At 41.1% G+C, this 23,515-nt stretch overlaps 2 protein-coding genes across 2 annotated transcripts in view; one reads left to right on the top strand and one right to left on the bottom strand.

Moving 5' to 3' along the window:
- The first annotated feature begins 13,426 nt into the window (after positions 1–13,426).
- Positions 13,427–15,779, top strand: SNRPF (small nuclear ribonucleoprotein polypeptide F). The gene is made up of 5 exons (XM_030549400.1): positions 13,427–13,496; positions 13,583–13,743; positions 13,921–14,046; positions 14,745–14,809; positions 15,668–15,779. The coding sequence occupies exons 1-5, from the start codon at positions 13,427–13,429 to the stop codon at positions 15,732–15,734; spliced, it is 489 nt and encodes a 162-aa protein (XP_030405260.1). The 3' UTR covers positions 15,735–15,779.
- An 85-nt stretch (positions 15,780–15,864) lies between these two features.
- Positions 15,865–23,515, bottom strand: part of CCDC38 (coiled-coil domain containing 38) — a 42,956-nt gene continuing 35,305 nt past the window's right edge. The window contains exons 14-15 of the mRNA XM_030548513.1: positions 19,387–19,480; positions 15,865–16,627 (exon numbers count right to left, since the gene is read on the bottom strand). Of these exons, the coding sequence (XP_030404373.1) occupies positions 16,517–16,627; positions 19,387–19,480 (205 nt within the window). The 3' untranslated portion in view covers positions 15,865–16,516. The remainder of the gene's footprint in view (positions 16,628–19,386; positions 19,481–23,515) is intronic.

The raw sequence follows: 23,515 nt of genomic DNA, 5'->3' as shown, positions 1-23,515 counted from the left end.
TTTTCATACACATTAACAAAAATCCTCAATTCAAATTGTGCTTATATTTTTAAAAGTTCTGCAATTTTGTTCAACTACACTAATGTTTGTGACATATTGCCACCCCACCCCTTATAGTTTTAAAAATCTGTTCAGCAGCACTGTTAAAAGAAAGTGTAACCTTACAAAAAAATCTTATATAGATGGAACCCTGAAAGTGACTGATGAAATGATAGATTTGTAATAAATATAGTTAATGTTTAAATATATTATAAGATGTCACCCAGATGTAATCCTGGCTGTAATGCAAGTCAAAACACTAATATACAGCCCCATCCTGAATTTCTAGTGCAGCTCATTTACAACAGGAAGGCCTCAGGCTTTGTGAGGAAAGTCTACCAGCAAATCTAGCTCTCCTGAAGAATGGCACTTTTGGACTGATGTGATGCTTGAAATGACCCATATTCATAGTGCTCAAGGGGCAATACATCCATTACACCTCCAAAAGAATCACTTGTTAAGGAGAAGCAGCCAGATCTTATTCTTAGTGATTTTAGCAAGAGAGAATGTCTGCTTTATCAATTGTTTAACATTGGAGACTTCCCTTTGAAATTGAAATAAAAAGTTACCAACCATATAGGTCAAAAATATCATGGAAGTTAAAAAAAACAACACGAAAAATCAAGAACCATTTAAATATTACTTCAGCTAGAAATGAGTAACCAACAACAGTATGTAAAACCCACTTGTATGTTACAGTGATTGTCAGTCTGACTGACAATTGTCTCCGATACTTTAAGGGATATTTTGCCAACCTCATGTTCAGTAGTTCTGAAAGAGCAGTGACTTTTAAAACTGTTTAGCATGCCTTTTAGAGAAAGATAATTATAATCCAACATATCACACCAGGCAATGCCCATAAGATTGGAATTATCCTAACCTAGATTCCCTATGCTAATAAAATCCTATTTGGTGCTCTCTTGGCACGAAGCCAGCTATGAGTTTCTGTTGAGAAAACATTTATGTGAAAGTGCAACTTCCCAATTCTTTCTGTACAATGCTTTATTTCTCCCTCTTCTTTGACCGGCACAAGAATTCCATTTTACTTTTCATACAGATGATTTTGTTTTCCCCACTACCTGTTCCAAATCTTTAATGTCAAAACTTTAAAGAAACAACAGCACATAACACAACAAAACTTTTCCAGAGGCAAAAGACAACAGCTGATAATTAAGGAGGAGTAGTGGGGGCAAAAGACATATCTGGCTTTAAGACTAAGCTTGATAAGTTTATGGAAGGGATGGTATGATGGGATAGCTTAATTTTGGCAATTGATCTTTGATTATCAGCACGTATGTATGCCCAGTGGTCTGTGGTGGGATGTTAGATGGGATGGGATCTGAGTTACTGCAGAGAATTCTTTCCTGGGTGCTGGCTGGTGAGTCTTGCCCACATGCTCAGGGTTTAGCTGATCACCATATTTGGAGTCGGGAAGGAATTTTCCTCTGGGGCAGATTGGCAGAGGCCCTGGAGGTTTTTCGCCTTCCTCTGCAGCGTGGGGCATGGGTCACTTGCTGGTGGATTCTCTGAAGCTTGAGGTCTTCAAACCACAATTTGAAGACTTCAGCAACTGAGACATAGGTTAGGGGTTTGTTATAGAAGTGGATGGGTAGGATTCTGTGGCCTGCTTTGTGCAGGAGGTCAGACTAGATGATCATATTGGTCCCTTCTGACCCTAAAGTCTATGAGTCTATTACTTGGCACAGTATCCAGTGTTTTCAGAGACTTTTTAAAGGGCCTTCCTTTAGTGCAGCTGCATAATTTGTGTGCACACCATTTGCACATGCAAATGAAGGTTTTAAATATTAAATCAATATTTATGCATATATGGTTGTAGCGGGGTGGTCACCCACTCTGGCCCTGAAGGGTATAAAGACAGCCCTGGGAGAGGGTTGTTGCAGGGGGAAGCAGCTACTAGGCTAATTGGGAAAGCAGCAGCAGCGGGGCCATGCCCCAGTGAGGCCTCAGCAGGCCCTATATAAGAGGCTGGGAGCCAGGTGCTCAGAGACTCCCTCTAGCTTCTGAAAGGGAGGGACCTGAGTGGTGCAGGGCTGAGGAAAGGCAGAGGTGCTGAGGAGCTCCAGCCTGGAAAGCCCCAGGCTGTGGCCTAGCACAAGGCCAGTGGGGGTTGGAGAGGTCAGCCCAGGGTTAGGCAAAGGCAGCAGGTCCAAACCCAACCTTGCCGGTGATGAGTGGGCTGATACTGCAGTCTGCCACAAGGTGTGGGGGCTAGATGATGACTGGCAGTAGCCTTATACTGTGGTGAGGTGGGGATAGTGGGTAGGGGTTCCCTGGGGAGGGGAGACCCTGAGACTGAGGGGTATAAGGCCAGGGGGCAGCACCCCAGATAACAGGGTCTGGGAGGGACATGCAGGCCAAGTGGCAGGCGAAGCCTGCAGAGGGCACTCTGGAGGCTGGATGAGCTAATTCCCAGAAGCGACCAGCAGGAGGTGCTGTGGTGGTGAGTCTGCCCCGGGTTACAATGGTGTACAATACTCACCAGTTGTAAGAGTTTTGTTCCTTTCTTACCACTGTACACACACTTACACTCATGTGCTTGTGTAGAAACATACCAGTGAAGGCTTCTGAGGCTCAGCTTGCCTACTCTGTTTTGAGCATTGTTGTAGTCTGTTGGTCCCAGAATTTAGAGACAAGGTGGGTGAGGTGCTATCTTTTATTGGACCAACTTCCGTTGGTGAGCAAGAGAAGCTTTGAGCCACAGTGCTAGCACATATTGTAAGGGACCATTCAAGGTAGGGTGCACTAACTACTTATGCGGAACAATGTGTTCTGTCCGGCATTTTGCTGTGACACTGGGAGTTCCTTTCCTAGGCCTGAAGAAGAGCTTTGTGTAAGCTCAACAGCTTGTCTCTCTCACCAACAGGATACAAAATTGAGCCAAATGATCTGACTGCATTTGAAAGGCATGGGGGCTCCTGGCTCCCACTCCTCAAGTCCTTTCAGTCCCAGGTTCCCTAACACCACAAGAGGCAGAGGATAACAGTACTGACTGCCTAACGTCTCACCTTGGGGCTTGCCAAACCTGCCCTGCCTGGCTAGTATACCAGAGTCTAGTGTCTCCTTGTAGGCATGGGGGAGATCAGTGGGTGACCTGCTTGAGGACAGTTACCCTGAAATTTTCCAGAGTCCCTCTTGGGAGCTGTAGAACTACTGTGCTCTCTCCCAGAGCTGCCCAGCAACTGGAGCTTCCTGCTTTTAAATCCTTAGTTCACCCTTGACATGACTGACAGGCTCAGAAGGCAGGGTCAGCCTTCTCCATGGCAGTTCTTTAACCAGTGCAGGGTTTATACACTTCATCACGCCTCCACAGCTGAAAATAGCAGTGAAGCCACAGCAGTACAGACCCTGCATGGACTATACAAGCCTGTCTGGAACCCTTGGTATGTACTCATGTTGCTAGCCCATGATAGGGTCCACGCCACCATGTCTTCACTATACCGTTAGCCATGTCAGCTAGATTAAAGTTCACACAGGTATGCATATACAGGTGTAGACATAACCTAAGCCTAAAACTTAGTGATATTGTGATACCCACAAAACTCGCCTAGTGGAGACACAGCTTATAGCAACAAAACAGCGTTTTTGCCAGTTTAGCTTATATCAGTTCAGTGAGCAAAATAAGCTATCATGGAAAAAACACTTTTATGGTGGTATAACTTTACCTACACCACAGCTTTTGCTGGTATAGAAATGTTGCAAAAAAAAAAAAAAATCACACTCCTAACTCACACTGCTTGGGTTCCTTCAGAGAATGCCCCCTTGCCCAGTATTTTCAAGACCCAGGTGTTGAGACCTGGCAGAGGCGGTATTCCCAATTTGGGGCCCATTCCTAAATTTGAAGGGAGACTAGAGAGCCTACCACTCTCTGATCATATTGATAGGCGCTCCACCTGGTGTGCACTGAGAGGCTGATGAAAGAGGGAGAATTGTGGGAAAGAATTTCCCCCGTCCACACAAGAATGCCTTTGCTGTCCCTCCCTCACACAAATTCATAGAGGTGGGTGGTTGTTTCTATCTCCCTTAGTCTCTGATATGCCTCTAACCTTCTTCCATGATCCTTTGCAAACTAATGCTCATCCTCGTCACCTTTCGGTCTCTTATTTTTGCCCAGCCACTCAATATTCCCTTTTGTCTTCACATTTTCCATTGGTCTTTGGAGCCTTTTTCTTTCCTCTCCTCCATGTCACTCTCTCCGGCTGTTTGCAGCATTGTCTGTTAGCTGGGCAACAAATCCCATAATAACTTTGGTCTTATTCTCTGAAGGGGAAATGTTCCTATGAAGCTGAAACACTAAATGGAATTAATGATCCTTCCTAGAATGAGATCAGCTAACTAAACTTACACAGTTCACAGCCCGCATTTGTGACAGGCTTTAATACCCTGGCCAGAGTGTTTTCCTCCACCAACCTGATCTCTTTCAAATCTGATGCCCATGGGTCTTTTGGCTCTCCTCGTACAAATGCTTGGACTGGGTTATTCAAAGAAAAATCTGCCTACAGAGGGCATCCCAAGCAACACATTTGTGCTGTGACTATCAGAATAACCCAGAAATATACCCTGATTAAAAAGTATTTATTAATTCTATGTATTTAAAAAAGGCCCAATCACAAGTTACAGTGACAAAAATAAAATTAAATAGAACTCGGCCCTTACAAACTCTCCTCCCACACCCAACCACATCAAATCCCACCTGCTACAGCAGCCCAAATAGATAGATGCACCTTGCAATGTGCCCTGAGGGTCAGTGGACCAGGGTTATTTTGGGTCAGGGTGGGGAGCTTGTTCCAGAACTGAGGGCCCCTCATGGAGAATGCTCTATTACCAGACAACTCTCTTAAATCCACCCAGTTCAAGAGCGTCTGCTGACTGCAACTGTGGCAGGATGGCATGGGGGGAGAGAGGAGGTCTCTCAAGTAGTAAGGTCCCAAACCTTGCTTTGTTGGTTACAAAATCAAAATGGCCAATGAAGCTAAAGGACCAAATTCTACTCTGTTACACCAGTAAAAATCAGGATTAACTCTACTGAAGTCAATGAATCTACTTCGGATTTACACTGATGTAAATGCCTGGGAAGGCCCAGTACCCCGCTGGAGTTCCCCTTCTGGTGACAACTCCGCACTACTCTTTAATCAGGTCTGTGGCTTCAGGTCTGTTACTTTTCTTTGATTGACACAAGCGTTTATTTACTGTGGGTTTTCTGTACCAGTGTAGCTGAACCAAAGTAGCTGCACCACTGGTGCAACCCCCTAGGATAGATGCATTGTACAGGTATAAAAAGTGACTTGCTTGAAATGAGAGTAAGGTGCAGCAGTCAACATTACTATTTACACCGATGCGCCATTTGCGGAAGCCAGAGGTGTTTTGAACAATAAAGTTTCAGATCAAGAATTGAAAAAGGAACTTGGGTGGCTCTGAAGTGTCAAGGGCTGGCAGAATGGGATTACTGCTGGTAGTTCTATCTCAGCAAATCCAGCTTCAACCAGGAAATAATACTGGATAGCTCAACTTTCTCACAGCAGTGACAGCTGAACAGGAACCAGCCCTCTCTGGCTGATATTACAGGGTGATGGTGTGTGAGTGATGTCAGTCAGGGTTTGCGCTTGCATAGATAACATAGTATAACGTATTTCTGCATTGAAGTGTCACTGCCATCGGATGTCCTGCTGCTTAATGTGTTTCCTTAGGAACAAAATGTAGGCAGTTGAGTTAGTTTCCCATCCCTGTGCATAGAAACAAAATTTCATCCAGGTTCAAGGGTTGTATTAATCTAAAACAAAAGCTCTTTCCTGATCATTTCCTGTTGAGTATTGGTCTAAATATCCTGGCCTAATGTCAGAGAAGAATGCAAGTTGTTACCAAACCAGGGAAAATACAGAGGACAAAGGGTGAAATTCACCCCGTGCAGAGGGACAAAGCAAGGCCCACGTAAGAAAACTCTCCGACTCAGAATGATTTTATCCACACATTAAACAGCAAATTGCTCACTGAGAAAAATGAGTCCATTTCCAGATCAACCAAGCTATGGAATACTCAGGAGTACAATGTAGGACATTATATACAATGCATGTATGATTACCTGCCCTATGGGCAGGTCGAGTATGTGTGCATCTGGTGCAAGGAGCTCCTGACCCTGAAAGATCGTGTACAGGCTTTGGAGACCAGGGTGGCTGAGCTGGAGTAGCTAAAGGAGTCAGAGAAGTACAAAGATGAGACTTTCCTGGACACAGTAGAACAGTCACACCCCCAGTCTGACACCCTCTGTGCTGTTGAGGAGGATGAAAGCCTCAGGAAAGGAGAACATCAAACTGCAGAAGAAGGAAATGATCCCATAGTTGGGACCCTCTGTGACGTTTTTACATGAACTGTGACCATAAAGATCATTGTTGCAACCAAGGTCCTACAGTTGCATCAAATCTTGTACAAAAGGAGGTTAAGTAAGGTGTCTATGGAAAGGTTGTAATTTGCTGGTTATGATTATGCTGTCTGCATCTGTGTATCACTTTTGTATTTGAAGTTATGAATATTGGCTATGTACTTGTATCTCAATGTGTTTGATTCTAAGTAGCATCAATGAAGCATTTAGTCAGCTTCTTGAGAAAGGACTATTCTGAGTAAGTGCCCAATCAAGAAACACTTACCTGACAATGGACTTTGAGAGAAGCCAATCCACATTGTTCCCAGCTTTCCTAGGAACATTCAAACTAACATGTAAACAATAGCATCGGCCTACAAAAAAGCTGAATCATTCATGGACGTGTGACTTCCCCTGGTGGCTACAAACTCCATCTTGTTGCTGTGATTTTTGCACAGAACAACAAAGGGGTTTCTGCCCACAAGAGAGAATATAAAAGGCCCTGGAAGCCCCTCCATTTTGTCTTCAGCTGGCTCAAGAGATGGCCTTTCCGCCCAAGAGATGCCTGAAAGAAACTGGAACAAAGGTCTGTAACTACGGAGGTGTGAGTGATTGCTGGACCCAGGCCATAAGCCACAATGTTAGTCTGAAAAGGATTGGGCCCAGACTAGGAAGGAGTCTAGTCTGTGAAAGAAGCTTATTGGGATATCTCTGAGGGTGAAATTTACCTGTTTTTAGTTTCCTACTGTATTAGGCTTAGACTTGCATGTTTTGTTTTATTTTGCTTGGTAACTTACTTTGTTCTTACTTCTTATCAAACTGTCTGTACTGGGCTATCTTGATTATCACTTCAAAAGTTTTTTTCCCTCTTACTTAATTGGCTTCTCAGAGTTGGTAAGACAACTCCCACCTTTTCATGCTCTCTGTATGTGTGTGTATCTCTTTCTATATATATCTATATATATATAGATATATATATCCTCAATATATGTTCCATTCTATATATCTGAAGAAGTGGGATGTAGCTCACAAAAGCTTATACTCAAATTTGTTAGTCTCTAAGGTGCCACAAGTACTCCTGTTCTTTTTACTTTGTTCTGTCTGTTATTACTTGGAACCACTTAAATCCTACTTTTTATACTTAATAAAATTTCTTTTCTCTATTAATTAACCCAGAGTTAGTAATTAATACCTGAGGGAGCAAACAGCTGTGCATAGCTCTCTATCAGTGTTGTAGAGGGCGGACAATTTATGAGTTTATTCTGTATAAGCTTTATACAGATTAAAACTGATTCATTTGGGGTTTAGACTCCCAGAAAGACTGAATACTGGGTGCTGGAAAAGTCCACATTAACTAAGAAACCCCTGGGCTAAGTGAATCTTCACTTCTGACCACTGCACGGGGGCATGGCCCAACCTCTTGGTTTATGGTGTAGCTGACTGGAATGTTTAACTCCCAAGATAGGAGTGGAGGGAAGCCTTCTCTGGTGAGGGGGAGGGTGGTTTGCTCTCAGTGGTACCCCAGCACATCCAGTGACAGTCTTGAGGGAGTTTGTGACTCAACCCGTCACACTCTCCTTCCAGATGATGTTGCGGTATCCTCTCACACTGAGGATACCTGTCCGGGGGAGGGGACTCCAGGTATTAGGAAGAGACAGATATTAGTAATGGGTGATTCCATCATTAGAACCATAGATAGCTGGGTATGCGATGACTGGGAGACCCGCCTAGTGACTTGCCTGCCTGGTGCAAAGGTTGTGGATCTCTCGAGATATCTAGATAGGCTTATGTGTAGCGTTGGGGAGGGGCCGGTGGTCGTGGTACATGTAGGTACCAATGACATAGGGAAGGATAGGAGAGAGGTTCTGGAGGCCAAATTTAGGCTGCTAGGTAAGAGACTGAAGTCCAGGACTTCCATGGTAGCATTCTCTGAAAGGCTTCCAGTTTCACGTGCAGAGCTAGTCAGGCAGAACTGCAGGGTCTCCATGTGTGGATGAGACGATGGTGTAGGGAGGAGGGGTTTAGATTTATTAGGAACTGGGGAAACTTTTGGGAAAAGCGGAGCCTCTACAGGAACGATGGGTGCCACCTAAACCAAAATGGAACCAGATTGCTGGCACTTAAAATTAAAAAGGTTGTAGAGCAGTTTTTAAACTAAGGGCTGGGGGAAAGCTGACAAGTGCAAAGGAGCATGTGGTTTGGAAGACATCCCTTAGGGAATCTACATTTATAGATCCTCCCCTATGTCCTGATAAGGAGGAGAAGATGGAAGAGGATAAAATACAGGTAAGATCTGATGAGAAACAGTCAAAAGGAAAAAAAAGAGTCCCATTCAATTAAATCATGTAATGGCAGACAGCTAGAAAGTGACAAGTTTTTAAAGTGCTTATATACCAATGCTAGAAGTTTAAATAATAAAATGGGTGAACTAGAGTACCTTATATTAAATGAGGACATTGATATAATAGGGATCACAGAAATTTGGTGGAATGGAGATAATCAATGGGACACAGTAATACCAGGGTACAAAACATATTGGAAGGACAGTACAGGTCGTGCTGGTGGGGGAATGGCACTACAGTATACGTGAAAGAAAGTGTAGAATCAAATGAAGTAAAAATCTTAAATGAACCAAACTGTACCATCGAATCTCTGTGGATAGTAATCCCATGGTTGAATAATAAGGATATAGCAGAGGGCTATATTACCAACCACCTGACCAGGATGGTGATAGTGACTGAAATACTCAGGGAGATTAGAGAGGCTATTAAAATAAAAAACTTCAACTATCCCCATATTGACTGGGTACATATAATCTCAGGATGGGATGTAGAGATAAAGTTTCTTGACACCTTAAATGACTGTTTCTTGGAGAAGCTAGTCCTGGAACCCACAAGAGCAGAAGCAATTCTTGATTTAGTCCTACGTGGAGCACAGGATCAGGTCCAAGAAGTGAATATAGCTGGACCGCTTGGTAATAGTGACCATGATATAATTAAATGTAACATTCCTGTGGTGGGGAAAAACACCACAGGAGCCCAACACTGTAGCATTTAATTTCAGAAAGGGGAACTGCACAAAAATTAGGTTAGGTAAACAGACATTAAAAGGTACAGCATCAAAAGTAAAATCCCTGCAAGCCGCATGGAAACTTTTTAAAGACACCATAATAGAGGCTCAACTTAAATGTAACCCCAAATTAAAAAACATAGTAAGAGAACCAACCATGTTGTATAACCACCATGGCTAAACAACAAAGTAAAAGAAGCAGTCAGAAGCAAAAAGGCCTCCTTTAAAAAGTAGAAGTTAAATCCTAATGAGGAAAATAGAAAGGAATATAAACTCTGCCAAATGAAGAGTAAACATATAATTATGAAGACTAAAAAAAAAAAAATTGAAGAACAGCTAGCCAAAGACTCAGAAAGTAATAGCAATTTTTTTTTTTAAGTACATCACAAGCAGGAAGCCTCCTAAACAACCAGTGGGGCCACTGGACAATCAAGATGCTAAAGGAGCACTCAAGGATGATAAGGCCATTGCAGAGAAACTAAATAAATTCTTTGCATCGGTCTTCATGGTTGAGGATGTGAGGGAGATTCCCAAATCTGAGCCATTCTTTTTAGGTGACAAATCTGAGGAACTGTCCCAGATTGAGGTGTCATTAGAGGTGGTTTTGGAACACATTGATAAACTAAACAGTAATAAGTCACCAGGACCAGATAGTATTCACCCAAGAGTTCTGAAGGAACTCGGATGTGAAATTGCATGACTACTGTCATTTGTAACCTATCATTTAAATCAGCTTCTGTACCAAATGACTGGAGGGTAGCTAATGTGATGCCAATTTTTAAAAAGGGCTCCAGAGGTGACCCCGGCAATTACAGGCCGGTAAGCCTGATTTCAGTACAGGGCAAACTGGTTGAAACTATAGTAAAGAATAAAATCAACAGATCAATAGATCAACATAATTTGTTGGGGACTAGTCAACATGATTTTTGTAAAGGGAAATCATGCCTCACCAATCTACTAGAATTCTTTGCGGGGGTCAACAAGCACGTGGACAAGGGTGATCCAGTGGATATAGTGTACTTAGATTTTCAGAAAGCCTTTGACAAGGTCCCTCACCAAAGGCTCTTAAGCAGTCGTGAGATAGGAGGGAAGGTTTTCTCATGGATTGGTAACTGGTTAAGAGGTAGGAAATGAAGGGTAGGAATAAATGGTCAGTTTTCAGAATGGAGAGAGGTAAATAATGCTGTCTCCCAGGGGACTGTTCTGGGACCAGTCCTATTCAACATATTCATAAATTATATGGAAAAAGGGGTAAACCGTGAAGTGACAAAATTTGCAGATGATACAAAACTACTCAAGATAGTTAAGTCCCAGGCAGACTGCAAAGAGTTACAAAGGGATCTCACAAAACTGGGTGACTGTGCAACAAAATGGCAGATGACATTCAGTGTTGACAAATGAGAAGTAATGCACATTGGAAAACATAATCCCAACTATACACATAAAATGATGAGGTCTAAATTAACTCTTACCACTCAAGAAAGAGATCTTGCAGTCATTGTGGATAGTTCCCTGAAAACATCCACTCAATGTGCTGCGGCAGTCAAAAAAGCAAGCAATTGGGAATTGTTTAAAAAGGGATATATAAGAAGACAGAAAATATATTGCCTCTATATAAATCCATGATACTCCCACAGCTTGAATACTGCATTTAGATGTGGTTGCCCCATCTCAAAAAAGATATATTGGACTTGGAAACGGTTCAGATAAGGGCAACAAAAATGATTAGGGGTATAGAATGGCTGCCGTATGAGGAGAGAGTAATACTGGGAGTGGGACTTCTTAGCTTCGAAAAGAGACGACTAAGGAGGGATATGATAGAAGTCGATAAAATCATGACTGGTGTGAAGAATGGAAATAGGAAAGTGCTATTTACTCCTTCTCGTAACACCAGCACTACGGGCCACCAAATAAAATTAATGGGCAGCAGGTTTAAAACAAACAAAAGGAAGTATTTTTCACATTATGCACAGTCAACCTGTGGAACTCCTTGCAAGAGGATATTGTGAAGGCCAAGACTATAACAGGGTTCAAAAAAGAACTAGATAAATTTATGGAGGATAGGTCCATCAATGGCTATTAGCCAAGAGGTGCAGGGATGGTGCACTTCCCTAGCCTGTGTTAGCCAGAAGCTGGGAGTGTTTGACAGGGGATAGATCACTTGATCATTGCCTGTTCTGTTTCTTCCCTCTGGGGCACCTGGCATTGACCACTGTCGCAGGACAGAATGCTGAGTTTGATGGACCTTTGGTCTGACCCAGTATGGTCATTTTTATCTCTGTGGCATCAGAGAAGGGCACATGATTTGGCCCATTAATAATTTAATCAGGGGAAGTACTATTTCTTTGAGCAATATGGAGACAGAAGGGATTTGCCAATTATTTGGGGGGATATAAATACATAGAGGAGTGGACCCTGCTTGGAAGTATAGTTGTTTGCTGTACATAACATTTTACACACAGAGTTGAATATATTGAGCATTAAGCAGAAAAAAATCATACTGTCTACAGTAGCCTCAGTCTCAAAAGGATCTATATATTGGGGAAAATTCTTGTATGATCAATTCCTGCTAGATTACCATGCTAACACATCGATTACTGAATGTTACAAAGACAATATTTATTAGGGCTTAAGGGAGTTAGGAGTTATAACTACAGCAACACAGCTAAAGTTCATTAAGTGTAAGCAAGCCAGGAAGGGCATTCTGGGCACCCTATTGCCAAGAGAAGTAGTAGTAGTTCTATTGCTTGAGGTTTAAAACTATACTGCAGTTTCCAGTCCTGCACTGGCAAGGACATAGACTAGATGAGTTAAGTGGTTTTTTCCTATTTTAGTTTTGATAATTCCATGTCCATATTAATTAAAATATCCTAACAATACTCTTTTAAAATGAAATCCAGTTCACTATGCTTTGCTCCACTTTAACATATTGCAAGAAACACGGAACTGGAAAAAACTGGCTTTATATGAAAAGAGAGTATAACAGAGTTTCTTACCAGAAGGCTCCACCATACCCCTCCAGAGAGGCTTAATGCAGGCTAACCACTGCCACCTTGTGGATAAATATATACACTCACACTACGTTCACTTCTGGGATGAGATTGAATCTGGTTTGTAGATTTGTAACCCTGTCGTTCCCAGTAAAAACGAACAGGAGGACTTGTGGCATTTTAGAGACTAACAAATTTATTTGAGCATAAGCTTTTGTGGACTACAGCCCACTTCACTGGATGCATAGAATGGAACATATACTAAGGAGATATATATACACATGACATACAGAGAAATTGAAAAGGTGGGAGTTGCCCTACCAACTCTAAGATGCTAATTAATTAGGATGAGCAATTATTCCCAGGTTATTAGAAAGACAATGGGGTTGAGGGAGTCTCTTTTACTGCCTGGATCAACTTCAGTCGGTGAATTGGGTGTCTTCCAGAAAAATAAAAAATGAAATTCTAAGAAGGTGGCAGTGACCCCTTTAGCTCCAATCCTGCAATGAGCTTTCGTTTTTTAAAAACATTTTTTTGCTCAAATTTAACAGGTTCATTCTCAGCTCAGGAATGAATTTATCATTTATTTGGTGATATTTGTAGGCAAAATGGTTGAGTAGTTTTCAAAAATGAAGAGCACAAACTAAATTCCTTAAAGTTTGTGAGGCACTTGGCTGCTCTGGCCATGGGGGAACTGGAGAAATAATGGGGCATGGAAAAATCTATCAATTAAATAATCAGCTTCACAGCATAGCACGGTGCAGTTCTGCGCACTGGGTCAGGCCACGGTAAGTAGTTTGCAGGGAAAGGCCCTGACCCTGCAAGGGGCTCCACGTGCTTTGGTTCCTCCCTGGGCCTTGGGGACAGTTTGTCTCCCTCTCCCCGCCACCATCATAAAATCGCTAAGAAAGCGCAGATTCAAATTTTAGCCTCCACATACACACAGGATTACGGTATGGAACCCGCTGCTACAGGTCGCCCTAACGCAGGGGACGGGGCGTGGCCTTCGACCCTTCCCTCTCCAGGTGGGTCTCGTCACCAGCCCCAGTCCCGCCACTCAGCACCCGACTTTTCCGTTCGCGCGCTAGCCCTCGTGCCCAATGGGACTGAGGTTTTCGTGGGCGGGGAAAAGGCGACAGGTCAGGGTCCCTCCCGGAAGTGGAGGCGCAGACGTCACTTCCTGCTTTCCTCTTAGACTTCGGCGGGCGCACGTGCGGCCCTGCGAGTAATTTTTGTTTTCACCGCTGCCTTGTGCCAGGCCGCGTTACCATGGTGAGGGGGGCGCTGCCGCGAGGGGGAGGGTTGGGGGTGTCAGCGGGGGCGCCCTGGGGCGGGTGAGGTGAGGGGGGAATGGCCGGAGAGAGGGGGCGGGCGGTGCCGAGCTGGGGGCTGTTCGGGAGCCGGGCCCCTCGCCCTGACCCCGCCGTTGCGGTGACTTGCGCCCCGCAGAGCTTGCCCCTGAACCCCAAGCCCTTCCTGAACGGGCTGACGGGGAAGCCGGTGATGGTGAAGCTGAAGTGGGGGATGGAGTACAAGGGCTACCTGGTGTCTGTCGACGGCTACATGAACATGCAGGTCAGTGGGAGCTGGGACGCGGCCGCCCCCAGGGCTGCGGGTGGGGGCTGCTCAGGAGGGATGGGGAGGGGTCCAGAGCGGGTGGGGGGAGGGTCAAAGCTGTGTGTGTGTGTCAGGGGTCAGAGGGGGCCCAGAGGTGGTGGTGGGGTGTCTGTGTGTCATGGTGGTTCAGAGGGGATGGGGGTCCCACAGGCGGTGGGTGGGTCAGGGTTATTCAGTGAGGCTCATCCGGGGAGTGACTTGCCTGGTATCAAATAAATCATCTGACAGGTAGGTAGGGAGCAGCAGCCTTGTCCAAGGTGAAGGTAAGACTGGATTGAGAACTGATTAAAAAGGCTATATAAGAACTGATTAGTAGTAATAATTATTGCCTTGAAGCCTGATGGCAAACATATGTTTGTTTTTAATTTCCTCAAAAGTACACTTACAGGAAGTTTAAAAGCAATAGTTCTAAAGCAATAGACAATACTTGGCTATATATTACACACTTGTGGTCAAATTCTTAAATGAAAAGTGAAACATAATAAGCTACATGCATAATAAAGTGCTCTAATGAGGTGTGAGTTACTATTGAACAGACCCAGTCTCCAAAAGGGCCCATTAACCCTTGTAGAGTGACTTTAGCCTTACAATAGTTTACTGATTGCTGGCTGAGGATTTTCTTCAAACAGTCTAATATTTTCTTCCTTTTCTAAAAGCTTGCAAACACAGAAGAATACATCGATGGTGCATTGTCAGGACACCTTGGTGAAGTTTTGATAAGGTAACTTTCAAATTAGAATATTTCATAAGTTATATAGTAGACATATTACATTTGTAGATGGACATAACAGTTCAACTCCTAATACTCAGCCTAAAACAATCTGAAAACTTGCAATGTTAAAGACATTAATTGTAGTATCCATTTCTTTGCTAAATGGTGCCAGACAACACTTTGTTAAAGGATAACACTAAAAACTATATTATCGGGGCAGAGGGGGAAAGTAACACTAAAATATACAAATGTTTCATAATTTCTCCTTTTGTAATGATGTTTTTCGTTGGTTCTCTGGGTTCCTATTGGATATTTATATGAATCTCTTGTCAATAGCTGAGGAAAATCTCATACCTAATGAGGAAGTTAAATAGGCACTGAACAGTTTCACAGAAATGAAGGGTCTGTAAATAGGGAGAGGTATCAACAGGTAGTAGAGACCTCAATAAGTGTGGGGAGAGGGGAGAGTTTCAACAGAGTACTAATAAACTATTACATATATATTAAGGTCTGGCTTCTGCAAACAGTCATGTGCTTGAAGTTAAGCATAGGCATAAGTTTTATAGGATATGGGCCTAAAAATAAATTAGTCTAGTGTACAATGAATCTGTCATTCATTTAGTAACTTATTTTCTCTGTTATGGACCGTTACAAAATGAACTATCTGAAAGTCCCTTGGACTGTGGGATCACCATCAACATATATTAATTGGTTAGCCTGATAAACTTGATGATTGGAGGGGTTTTTTAAATAGCTGGTCCAAGTTCAATTTGAAAAACATGTAATTTAGTTAAAAGCTAGTGTTCATGTGGGGAAAGTCAACAAAAACATCTTTAAAATTAAGAGAACTTCTGGTTCTATTTACAGGTGTAACAATGTCCTGTACATCAGAGGAGTAGAAGAAGAAGAAGAAGATGGGGAAATGAGAGAATAAGTTTGTATATTTCTGGAAAATAAAGATCGGTTTTTCACAACTTTTGTTAAGGAGTCCGAAGTTTTACTGTACAAATTTCTATAAAATTCATAACTTGTTTTGTTTGTTCTCGTATGGAGGGAAACTTTGAACTATATAAACTCATCTAATTTAAAGTCAAACTTTTTAAAGATTGTTACAAGATTAATGCTAGAGAGGAAATCTTTCAGTCTGAAACTGAAATAAGATTACATAGTTGATAGGATGAAATGACATTTTAAAATACTAATATGTTTACTACTTTATTCTTAAAGGTGAACTCTTGCATCTAAGTGGCTTCTCATGGTAAATTTTATCTTTAAAGTTGTGCATATCAACAGGATTGTGGCAAATCACTTTATGTAGCAAAGGGTGTCCTATCTCTTTCATTGCACTGCAGTCATATTATAGAACAGCTCAAAAGTCAATGAGGCTTTTTTTTACTGTTGCAAACAGCTGTCTTTCTAAGCTGACTACACTGGAGTGTACTGAAGTAGTTATGGGAATGGCATTTTTCTCTGCTGATAGTGGTAATAGGTGTTACAGAACAAGCAGTGAAGACATTCTGGTTTTTTTTTTCACATCTGATGTACAAAGTAGGTTTACTACTTACACTATGGATCCCTGCATGTTAGTGATAACTCCTCTTTGTTTGTAAATTCTGTTAAACTACAGCACAGAATATTAATCTCTTGCTCTAGATGAACTAAGTAGGAAGATATACCTGCAACACCCCCTTTAAGGAGGTACAACTACTTTTAAACTCAAGTGAAAAATAACATATCATCTTGCATTTTTGTGTTGATCTCTTTCAGGCACACCTCCTTCTTTCTAATCTCTGGAGGCTGTGAGCGAAATACCAGCTTTCTTCCCATCTGAAATGTTGGAAAAGGAAAATGTTGAACATAAACATATACATCTATGGAGACTCATATTTTTATCATAAATTCTATTAATAGACTATATAGGGTTGCATTGTGAAATACTTCCACAGCTCCCTGCTGGGTGTGGAATTGCATTATGCCCCAATGATTTCAAGAGTCATTTTGCCCTGAAGTAGTCAAAGCCTCCTGAAGTATGGCTGCTGTATTACCTATAGAGAAAATATGGCCTCAGTGGCTGGATAGTGACACAATGGAGATAATCCTCAGCAGTTGTACGTTTGCATAATTCCATTGAAGTCAATGGAGCTATGACAATTTACAGGAGATGAGGATCTCTCCCAAGGTCTCCTGCTATGCGTAGGTCTGGCACAGCATAGCCTTAGTCTGGTTTATAACATGCAGATTCTTCCTTAAGAATATAACTAGACTTTAAGATTTAAAAAGAATAAAACTGTTAGTTGATTATTTAAAAAAAAAACAACGAATGTCCTCAACCCTTGCCTGTGCATATGGCCTGAAGTTCACAGCTGCTTTGCTGTTATCACCAGCTGAAGACCATGACCCTTCTGAGGCTCTGATGGCACATTACATCTAAGAATGTAAACCCCGATGGATTTAGTTCAGAATGGCAAAGTACAAACCAGAACTAAACAGGTGGGGGTATTAGTGGAGTATGAAGAAGAATTAGTAGAGGAGAGAAGGGTCTGTGAATGCATAGACTGTAGGAAAGTGGAGCACATAACAAGCTATAAGCACCAGCTACTTGCACAGGAATGAGAATCTTGGGTGGCTCAATGCTGGGATGGCTCATTACTGCCATGGGAAGATCTGTATGTGGCACTTACTGCCTTCTCTTTGATATGGCAGTATGCTGCCTTTTATTCTACCACTTAACGCATGCATTAATGACTCATTTCCTAGCATGGGTTCCAGCCTGAGGCTATGGAAAGGCTCCCTTCTCCGCTCTGGAAGAAGCACCTCCCAATTCTAGTTTGTCAGCAGGCCTGACAATACTACTGTTACCGAGATTAGAGGTAGAGAACAGAGAGAAATTGGAATCTACCACCGTCAGTTTTCAAAACTTGTATTAATCTACACTCAGTTAAAGCTGGGTGTTTTTAGTCTTTTACAATCATATGTCTGAAAGTTTTACCTATTTTTGTTATATGGCACCTAATATAACTCACTGAAACATTAGAAACTGTTCTTCAGTTTACTCTAATAACTTGCACTGCTTCTATCATAATCAATTAAGGCTGGAGATTACAAATACATATACGCATCATTTTACCTGTGGGTGTTACCCATGTACACAAGCATTTGCAGTACCTTAGCTTGCCCCTGTGAAATTCGTTTTTCAGAATAGAAAAACGTGCCTGCAATACCCCAGCATAAGTAGAGCACCCACAGGTATTACACCTGCCTAATTTAAAAAACAAGCCTATACTTCAAATTGTGTCCCTCTGAGGTTGAGATAAAATCAGACAATCTGGAAACTGCTCAGGTTTTTACATATTAATAGAGGGTCACATTCAATTCTCACACAACCCTGACAACGTGACACTGTATAACGGGTTGGCCACCTTTCAGAAGTGGTGTGCTGAGTTCATTTATTCACTCTAATTTAAGGTTTCGCATGCTAGTAATACATTTTAACGTTTTTAGCAGGTCTCTTTCTATAAGTCTATAATATATAAATAAACTATTGTATGTAAAGTAAATAAGGTTTTTAAAATGTTTAAGAAGCTTCATTTAAAATTAAATTAAAATGCAGAGCCCCCCCCACCGCCCCGACCGGTGGCCAGAACCTGGGCAGTGTGAGTGCCACTGAAAATCAGCTCACGTGCCGCCTTCAGCACGCGTGCTGCAGGTTGCCTACCCGCTGCTGTATAACAAAGTGAAAATTAGTTATGCTTATATAATCTTAGATGTGTAATTAATGTTACTGCATTTGCTTCATTATATAATTAAAATTAATATATACAGTCAGAGGGAAGAAATAAGGTTGGGGTGATAATGTTCTGTCAGTTTTCTGATTTTACACTGTTTTTTGGCTGTAATTGAACAGCTGCACAACTCATTCTACATTTACAGGCCTACTCAGTTTGAGTAATGATGCTAGCAGAATGTAGAGTAGTACTAGCATCCAGAAAATATTAACCAGATAGTATCGTACATTTTATATATTGCAGTTGAGGCCATGGAAACAGTTCAAGTATCACCCTCTTGAAATGTGAATTCTCTGCTGATTTCTAACTGCTAATGATGTGACCTCTTAATTAAATAAAAGGACCTTGAACTGGATCATACCTTAAATTTCCCTCAGCCACCTTCAAGTACTATTTTACTGAAATATTCATTTAGTCACTATTCAAAATAAGGGCTAGATATTTTCAGTTAATCCACTAATTGGCTACTTGCATATTTTAGTGCTTTATAATTGAGTTTTCACCAACTACTAGTTAGCTCTTACTCAAAAAGGCCTGTCTGATGTCAAATAAAAAATGACAGTGGATTAACTATTTTTAGTGATCTACTGCTACTGCAAATTTTGTAAATTTATTTACAAAATAGGCTAATGATCAGTGGTGTTTTTTGTTTTATTCATAACTACATGCAAATTTCCTGCATAGGAAAAGTAAAGCTAATCCTAATATTTAACTTTAAAAGTGCTATAAAGGGAGATGATTTTTATTAAGAAAAATACACATGGTCTCAGACTTCTCAGAAAAAATAAACTAAATGCAAACCTTCTTCTTTGGTGCTGCAATTGCTCTTTTCAGAGAACACTGCAGTCGTTCTTCCTGAAGTTTCGTTTCTTGTTTCTTTTTTTCTTCACGTAACCTGCAATAGGGAAAAATGAAATTTACTAGTGATTCATAAGGTATTAATAGGAACAAAAAGGTCTGAAACTTTTAACACAAACTCTTTTTGCTTCTTTAAATTTAATTTTGGAGGCAACAAACAGCTTTGAAACAGTAGTTAATTATCTTGGTTCAAGGAAGGTGTTTTCCTGAACTACCAGCAAAATGACTAAAAATGAAGTGGGGCAGGTTTGCAGATTAGAATGTTTTTTAAATAATCTGGGATCCTATATAGTTTTAGTTTTTTACTAGAGTAATGTTACTGTTTCAGATATCACATGGGATGATCTGTCCAGGAATTTGATGGAAGCAAAGCTTGTTTCTTATAAAAGGGCATCATGTCTAACTTGCAGAGCAGCGGAAAAGAAAAAGGCACCATGATGTTATTTCCACACAAGGCAGTCATTGCCTTTAATTTTCTTTTTTCTTCTTTAAGACTTTTTTTTTTTTTTTAAATCATGCCCTCTTGTGCTGTGCTTACATCAGCTCTCACAAGCTATGTGATGTTGGTCCTAATCAGCACTCAGCTGGGACACTTCTAAACAACAATTGCATGACAGAGAAAGTGTTTTGACAGGATGAGACAGTCCTCTCTCTCCATCTAAATTGAATTAACCCCACAGACTGGTGAGAAGGGGTATTGTGCTGCTGGAATTACTGCATTTGGAGACATAATGCATGACGACAATCGGTGAGGACCTTAAAATTCTCATGGGACTTCTTTGCAAAACAAAAGTTAGCCAAACACTGACCTATCCAAATCCGAGCATGGGTAATCACACTGACATTTCAAAAGGAACTTAAGTAGTGCACTGTTAGATAGCTGCCATATTCTACCCCAGAAATGACTATACATGTGTATAACTAATAGGTTCCAAATACTTTAGGAACTATTCCTGAAATCATTTTATCCACTTCCAGGATGGAACATGGTAGCAGTTTCACAGTGCACAGTGACATTATTTAGGTTAGAACAGAAAGCAAATACATATCCTCTTGAAACTGCAAGGTATGTCGGAAGGGGATGGGAAGGCAGGAGGCAGATACAATATAGTTACCCAAATTGGGCTTTGGTCAGAACTAGCTAACTTTCTTTCATCTCTTTCAAAAGGGGCTACAAAATCTTTACCACGTGTTCAGGTGTGGGGTTTTATGTCTTCTCTGAAAGATGGCACATCCATCCAAAAGTACAATATGTCCCTTCACATCATGCTGGGATACTAGTTTAGTAATGACTCAGAATAAAGAATGGCCTTCCAACTACATTACTCCTTTTTTTTCCAGGCATGCTCTTTTGATGCTGTGTGCTTTGTTTATTCTTTTCTGGGGTGGGTGTACAGTAGACTGCAAACTGTAACTTACCAAATGTATGATATTAGGAGAAAACAAAGAGGCTTTACAAAATTCTGGTCACTAATGTAGCTAATGCACAAAAAATTTTGTATACTATTTAAGTATCTCATATGCTGATAAATCCCATAAGGGGGCAGTACAGTACAACTTTTCACTATATTAGACATCACATCATACTGTCAATGCAAAAGTTTCACTTAAAAACAAAATGGTGACTTTGCAACAATGCAGAGGAAGCCTTAATTATTGCTAAAACAAACATACCCATGAACTCGTTTACTCACTTCACAACAGGCTGCCATGTAGAGAATCAAAGCTCTAGCCCCACATTTAAGCTCTGATCCTGCAAACCCCTATGCATGTCCTCTGAAGAAGTTCTTAAATTACCAGAAATGATCATGCAAAATCTCTCCTCAAAAGAGCAAACCAACTTTTGAAAAAATTGAAACGATTTGAAAAAATTACCACAGTAACAGGCTGGTACTGGAGTTAAACTACCTGCATTACATCAGATATGTTTGTTCTGAACTTCCATTCAAAACTCCTTACATTTGTAATAATTTTTTGGTGACTAGACATGATTGTCAAGGCAGGAACCTAATACATCTGCCAGGTCTTTTATCTCTGTTTTTGCTGGGTAATTTAACACAAGAACAAAGCACACTGAAACTGCCTTGACATCTATTTAACTTTGGAATTCAGCTAAAACAGATGCCAGTTTCTTTCCCCAGATAGTTACTGCCTTATGGCATCTTGTGGTGTCACACAATAGCAGTAGCTTTATTAATTGTCATATTATCTATGCTCCCACACCCCGAGTCAATGCAATTAGCACTGCTGTGATCACTACACAAATACTATGTCTTGTGCTGGTGTCCACATTTCAAGAAGGATGTTGAAAAATTGGAAAAGGTTCAGAGAAAAGCCCTGAGAATGCTTAAAGGATTAGAAAACATGTCTTACAGCAATAGACTCAAGGAGCTCAATCTATTTAGCTTAACAAAGAGAAGGTTAAGGGGTGATTTGATTACAATATATATGTACCTGAATGGAAAACAAATAGTTAATAATGGGCTCTTCAGAATTATTTTGGGGAAGTTCCATGGCCTGTGTTACAGGAGATCAGACTAGATGATCACAGTGGTCCCTTCCAGGCTTGGAATCTATGTGGCTAGTTTCTCAACAAAATGAGACTACTTGTGTGTGTGTGTGTGTGTGTGTGTGTTGGCAGGATCAGCAAGGCCTTAGTCCATTGCTTCTGTGAAAGTAGTACAGCAAAGGTAACATGCTCAGTCCCTCTCATCAGGAAAATAATCTCTGCCTTTCAAAGGCAGTTCTCCTGCTGATTCATGGCAAGGAGCATATCTCCTCCGAATCCCTTCCTCCTGGGCTGAGAGGTCTGATGCATGCTAAAGGTAGAAACAGCATTCATCTTCTGGTAATAGAAAATTTAGTGCACCAGGGACTCTATGGCAGTTTAGAACAAGTGGGAGCATTGGGACTTGAAGGACACTTCCAGCTGCAAAGGAAAATGTGCTGTTATTTGGATAAGCCAAATTGTGTTTTTATGTGTGCTGTTTTGAACATGGTTGACACTCCCTAATTTTAAATGGGCTACTGGTGTTCCAGAATAGACATCCGGTGCCATGCAGCTGGGGAGTAGTCGTATCTCCGCTTTGTTGTTTTTGTAGATCATCTAAAAGCAACTCACAGTCCTAAAACATTTTAATGTGACCATGTTTCAACAGATACATCTGGTGTATTGACAGAAAATAAAAACCTTTTAGCTATTTGTATTTTTATTGTAATATTCATATAAAAATGTCAACTATGATATTCCAGTATACCACAGTATAAAGATTTAACTCATGATTTCACTTCCCTAACAAAAAACAAAAGCATTTTTATTATATAACAAAAGAAGTATAGACCTATTACTGCACCAAAAGTAGAAAAAATAATTCCAGAAATGCTTAGAACGTAAAAATATAATTGGGGCCTTTTATGAGATCAGTGTTGTATTAAAATAAATATTTCTGAGGGGCTATGTGTATTAAACAGTTTGTTTTATGTTTTTTAAAAAATGTGTGTGATATCATATTAAATGAACTGTTTTTCTGACCTGTGGTAAACCCAGCTTTGAAATATACTGTAGTGACATCCAAAGAAGAAGCATTTGGCAAGATGTTTGCTCCCCTGAGAACTCCAACTCGATACTATCTCACTGGCACTATTAGCATATCACACTCTGTCCCCCTAACATAATTCATTTAAAAAACAAGTAATAGGAAAAACAGGAAGAAAAAATTTCCCAATCCATTTGTTTCCATTGGTGCATAGCTGTACAAATATAGTACCTCCAGATAATGAATACTAGGCTATTGAGGACCAACCAGACACTCTCATGTACAATAGGGCAAAAAGTTGAACTATAGTGCATTGTTAACGACTATAACGTGATGGTGTTCCTCTGTCACATTATCACTATAACACATGGGTTAGGGTCTGCTCCGTACTCCGACTGACTTCAATGGAGCAGGATCAAGCCATTAGTGACTTCCCTGGTTGTTCCTCTAGTGTTCTAGGACTAGATAGCCCATCAGGTCATACGTTTTTGTCCATTTAATAAAAGTAAAAACATCTCAGTTTGCTAAACCCAATA

Source organism: Gopherus evgoodei, chromosome 1 (assembly GCF_007399415.2).
Source record: "Gopherus evgoodei ecotype Sinaloan lineage chromosome 1, rGopEvg1_v1.p, whole genome shotgun sequence".
Taxonomy (NCBI): domain Eukaryota; kingdom Metazoa; phylum Chordata; order Testudines; family Testudinidae; genus Gopherus; species Gopherus evgoodei.
The sequence above is the reverse complement of the archived record's forward strand: the minus strand, read 5'-3'. Positions and strand labels throughout refer to the sequence as shown.

What these genes read in the sequence shown, in the direction of transcription:
- SNRPF (XM_030549400.1), top strand. Translation starts at nt 13,427, where the DNA reads ATGGAACCCGCTGCTACAGGTCGCCCTAACGCAGGGGACGGGGCGTGG. An exon ending in TTCGACCCTTCCCTCTCCAG is followed by an intron (nt 13,497 to 13,582) that starts GTGGGTCTCGTC and finishes AATGGGACTGAG; the next exon opens with GTTTTCGTGGGCGGGGAAAA. An exon ending in CTTGGTGAAGTTTTGATAAG is followed by an intron (nt 14,810 to 15,667) that starts GTAACTTTCAAA and finishes TTCTATTTACAG; the next exon opens with GTGTAACAATGTCCTGTACA.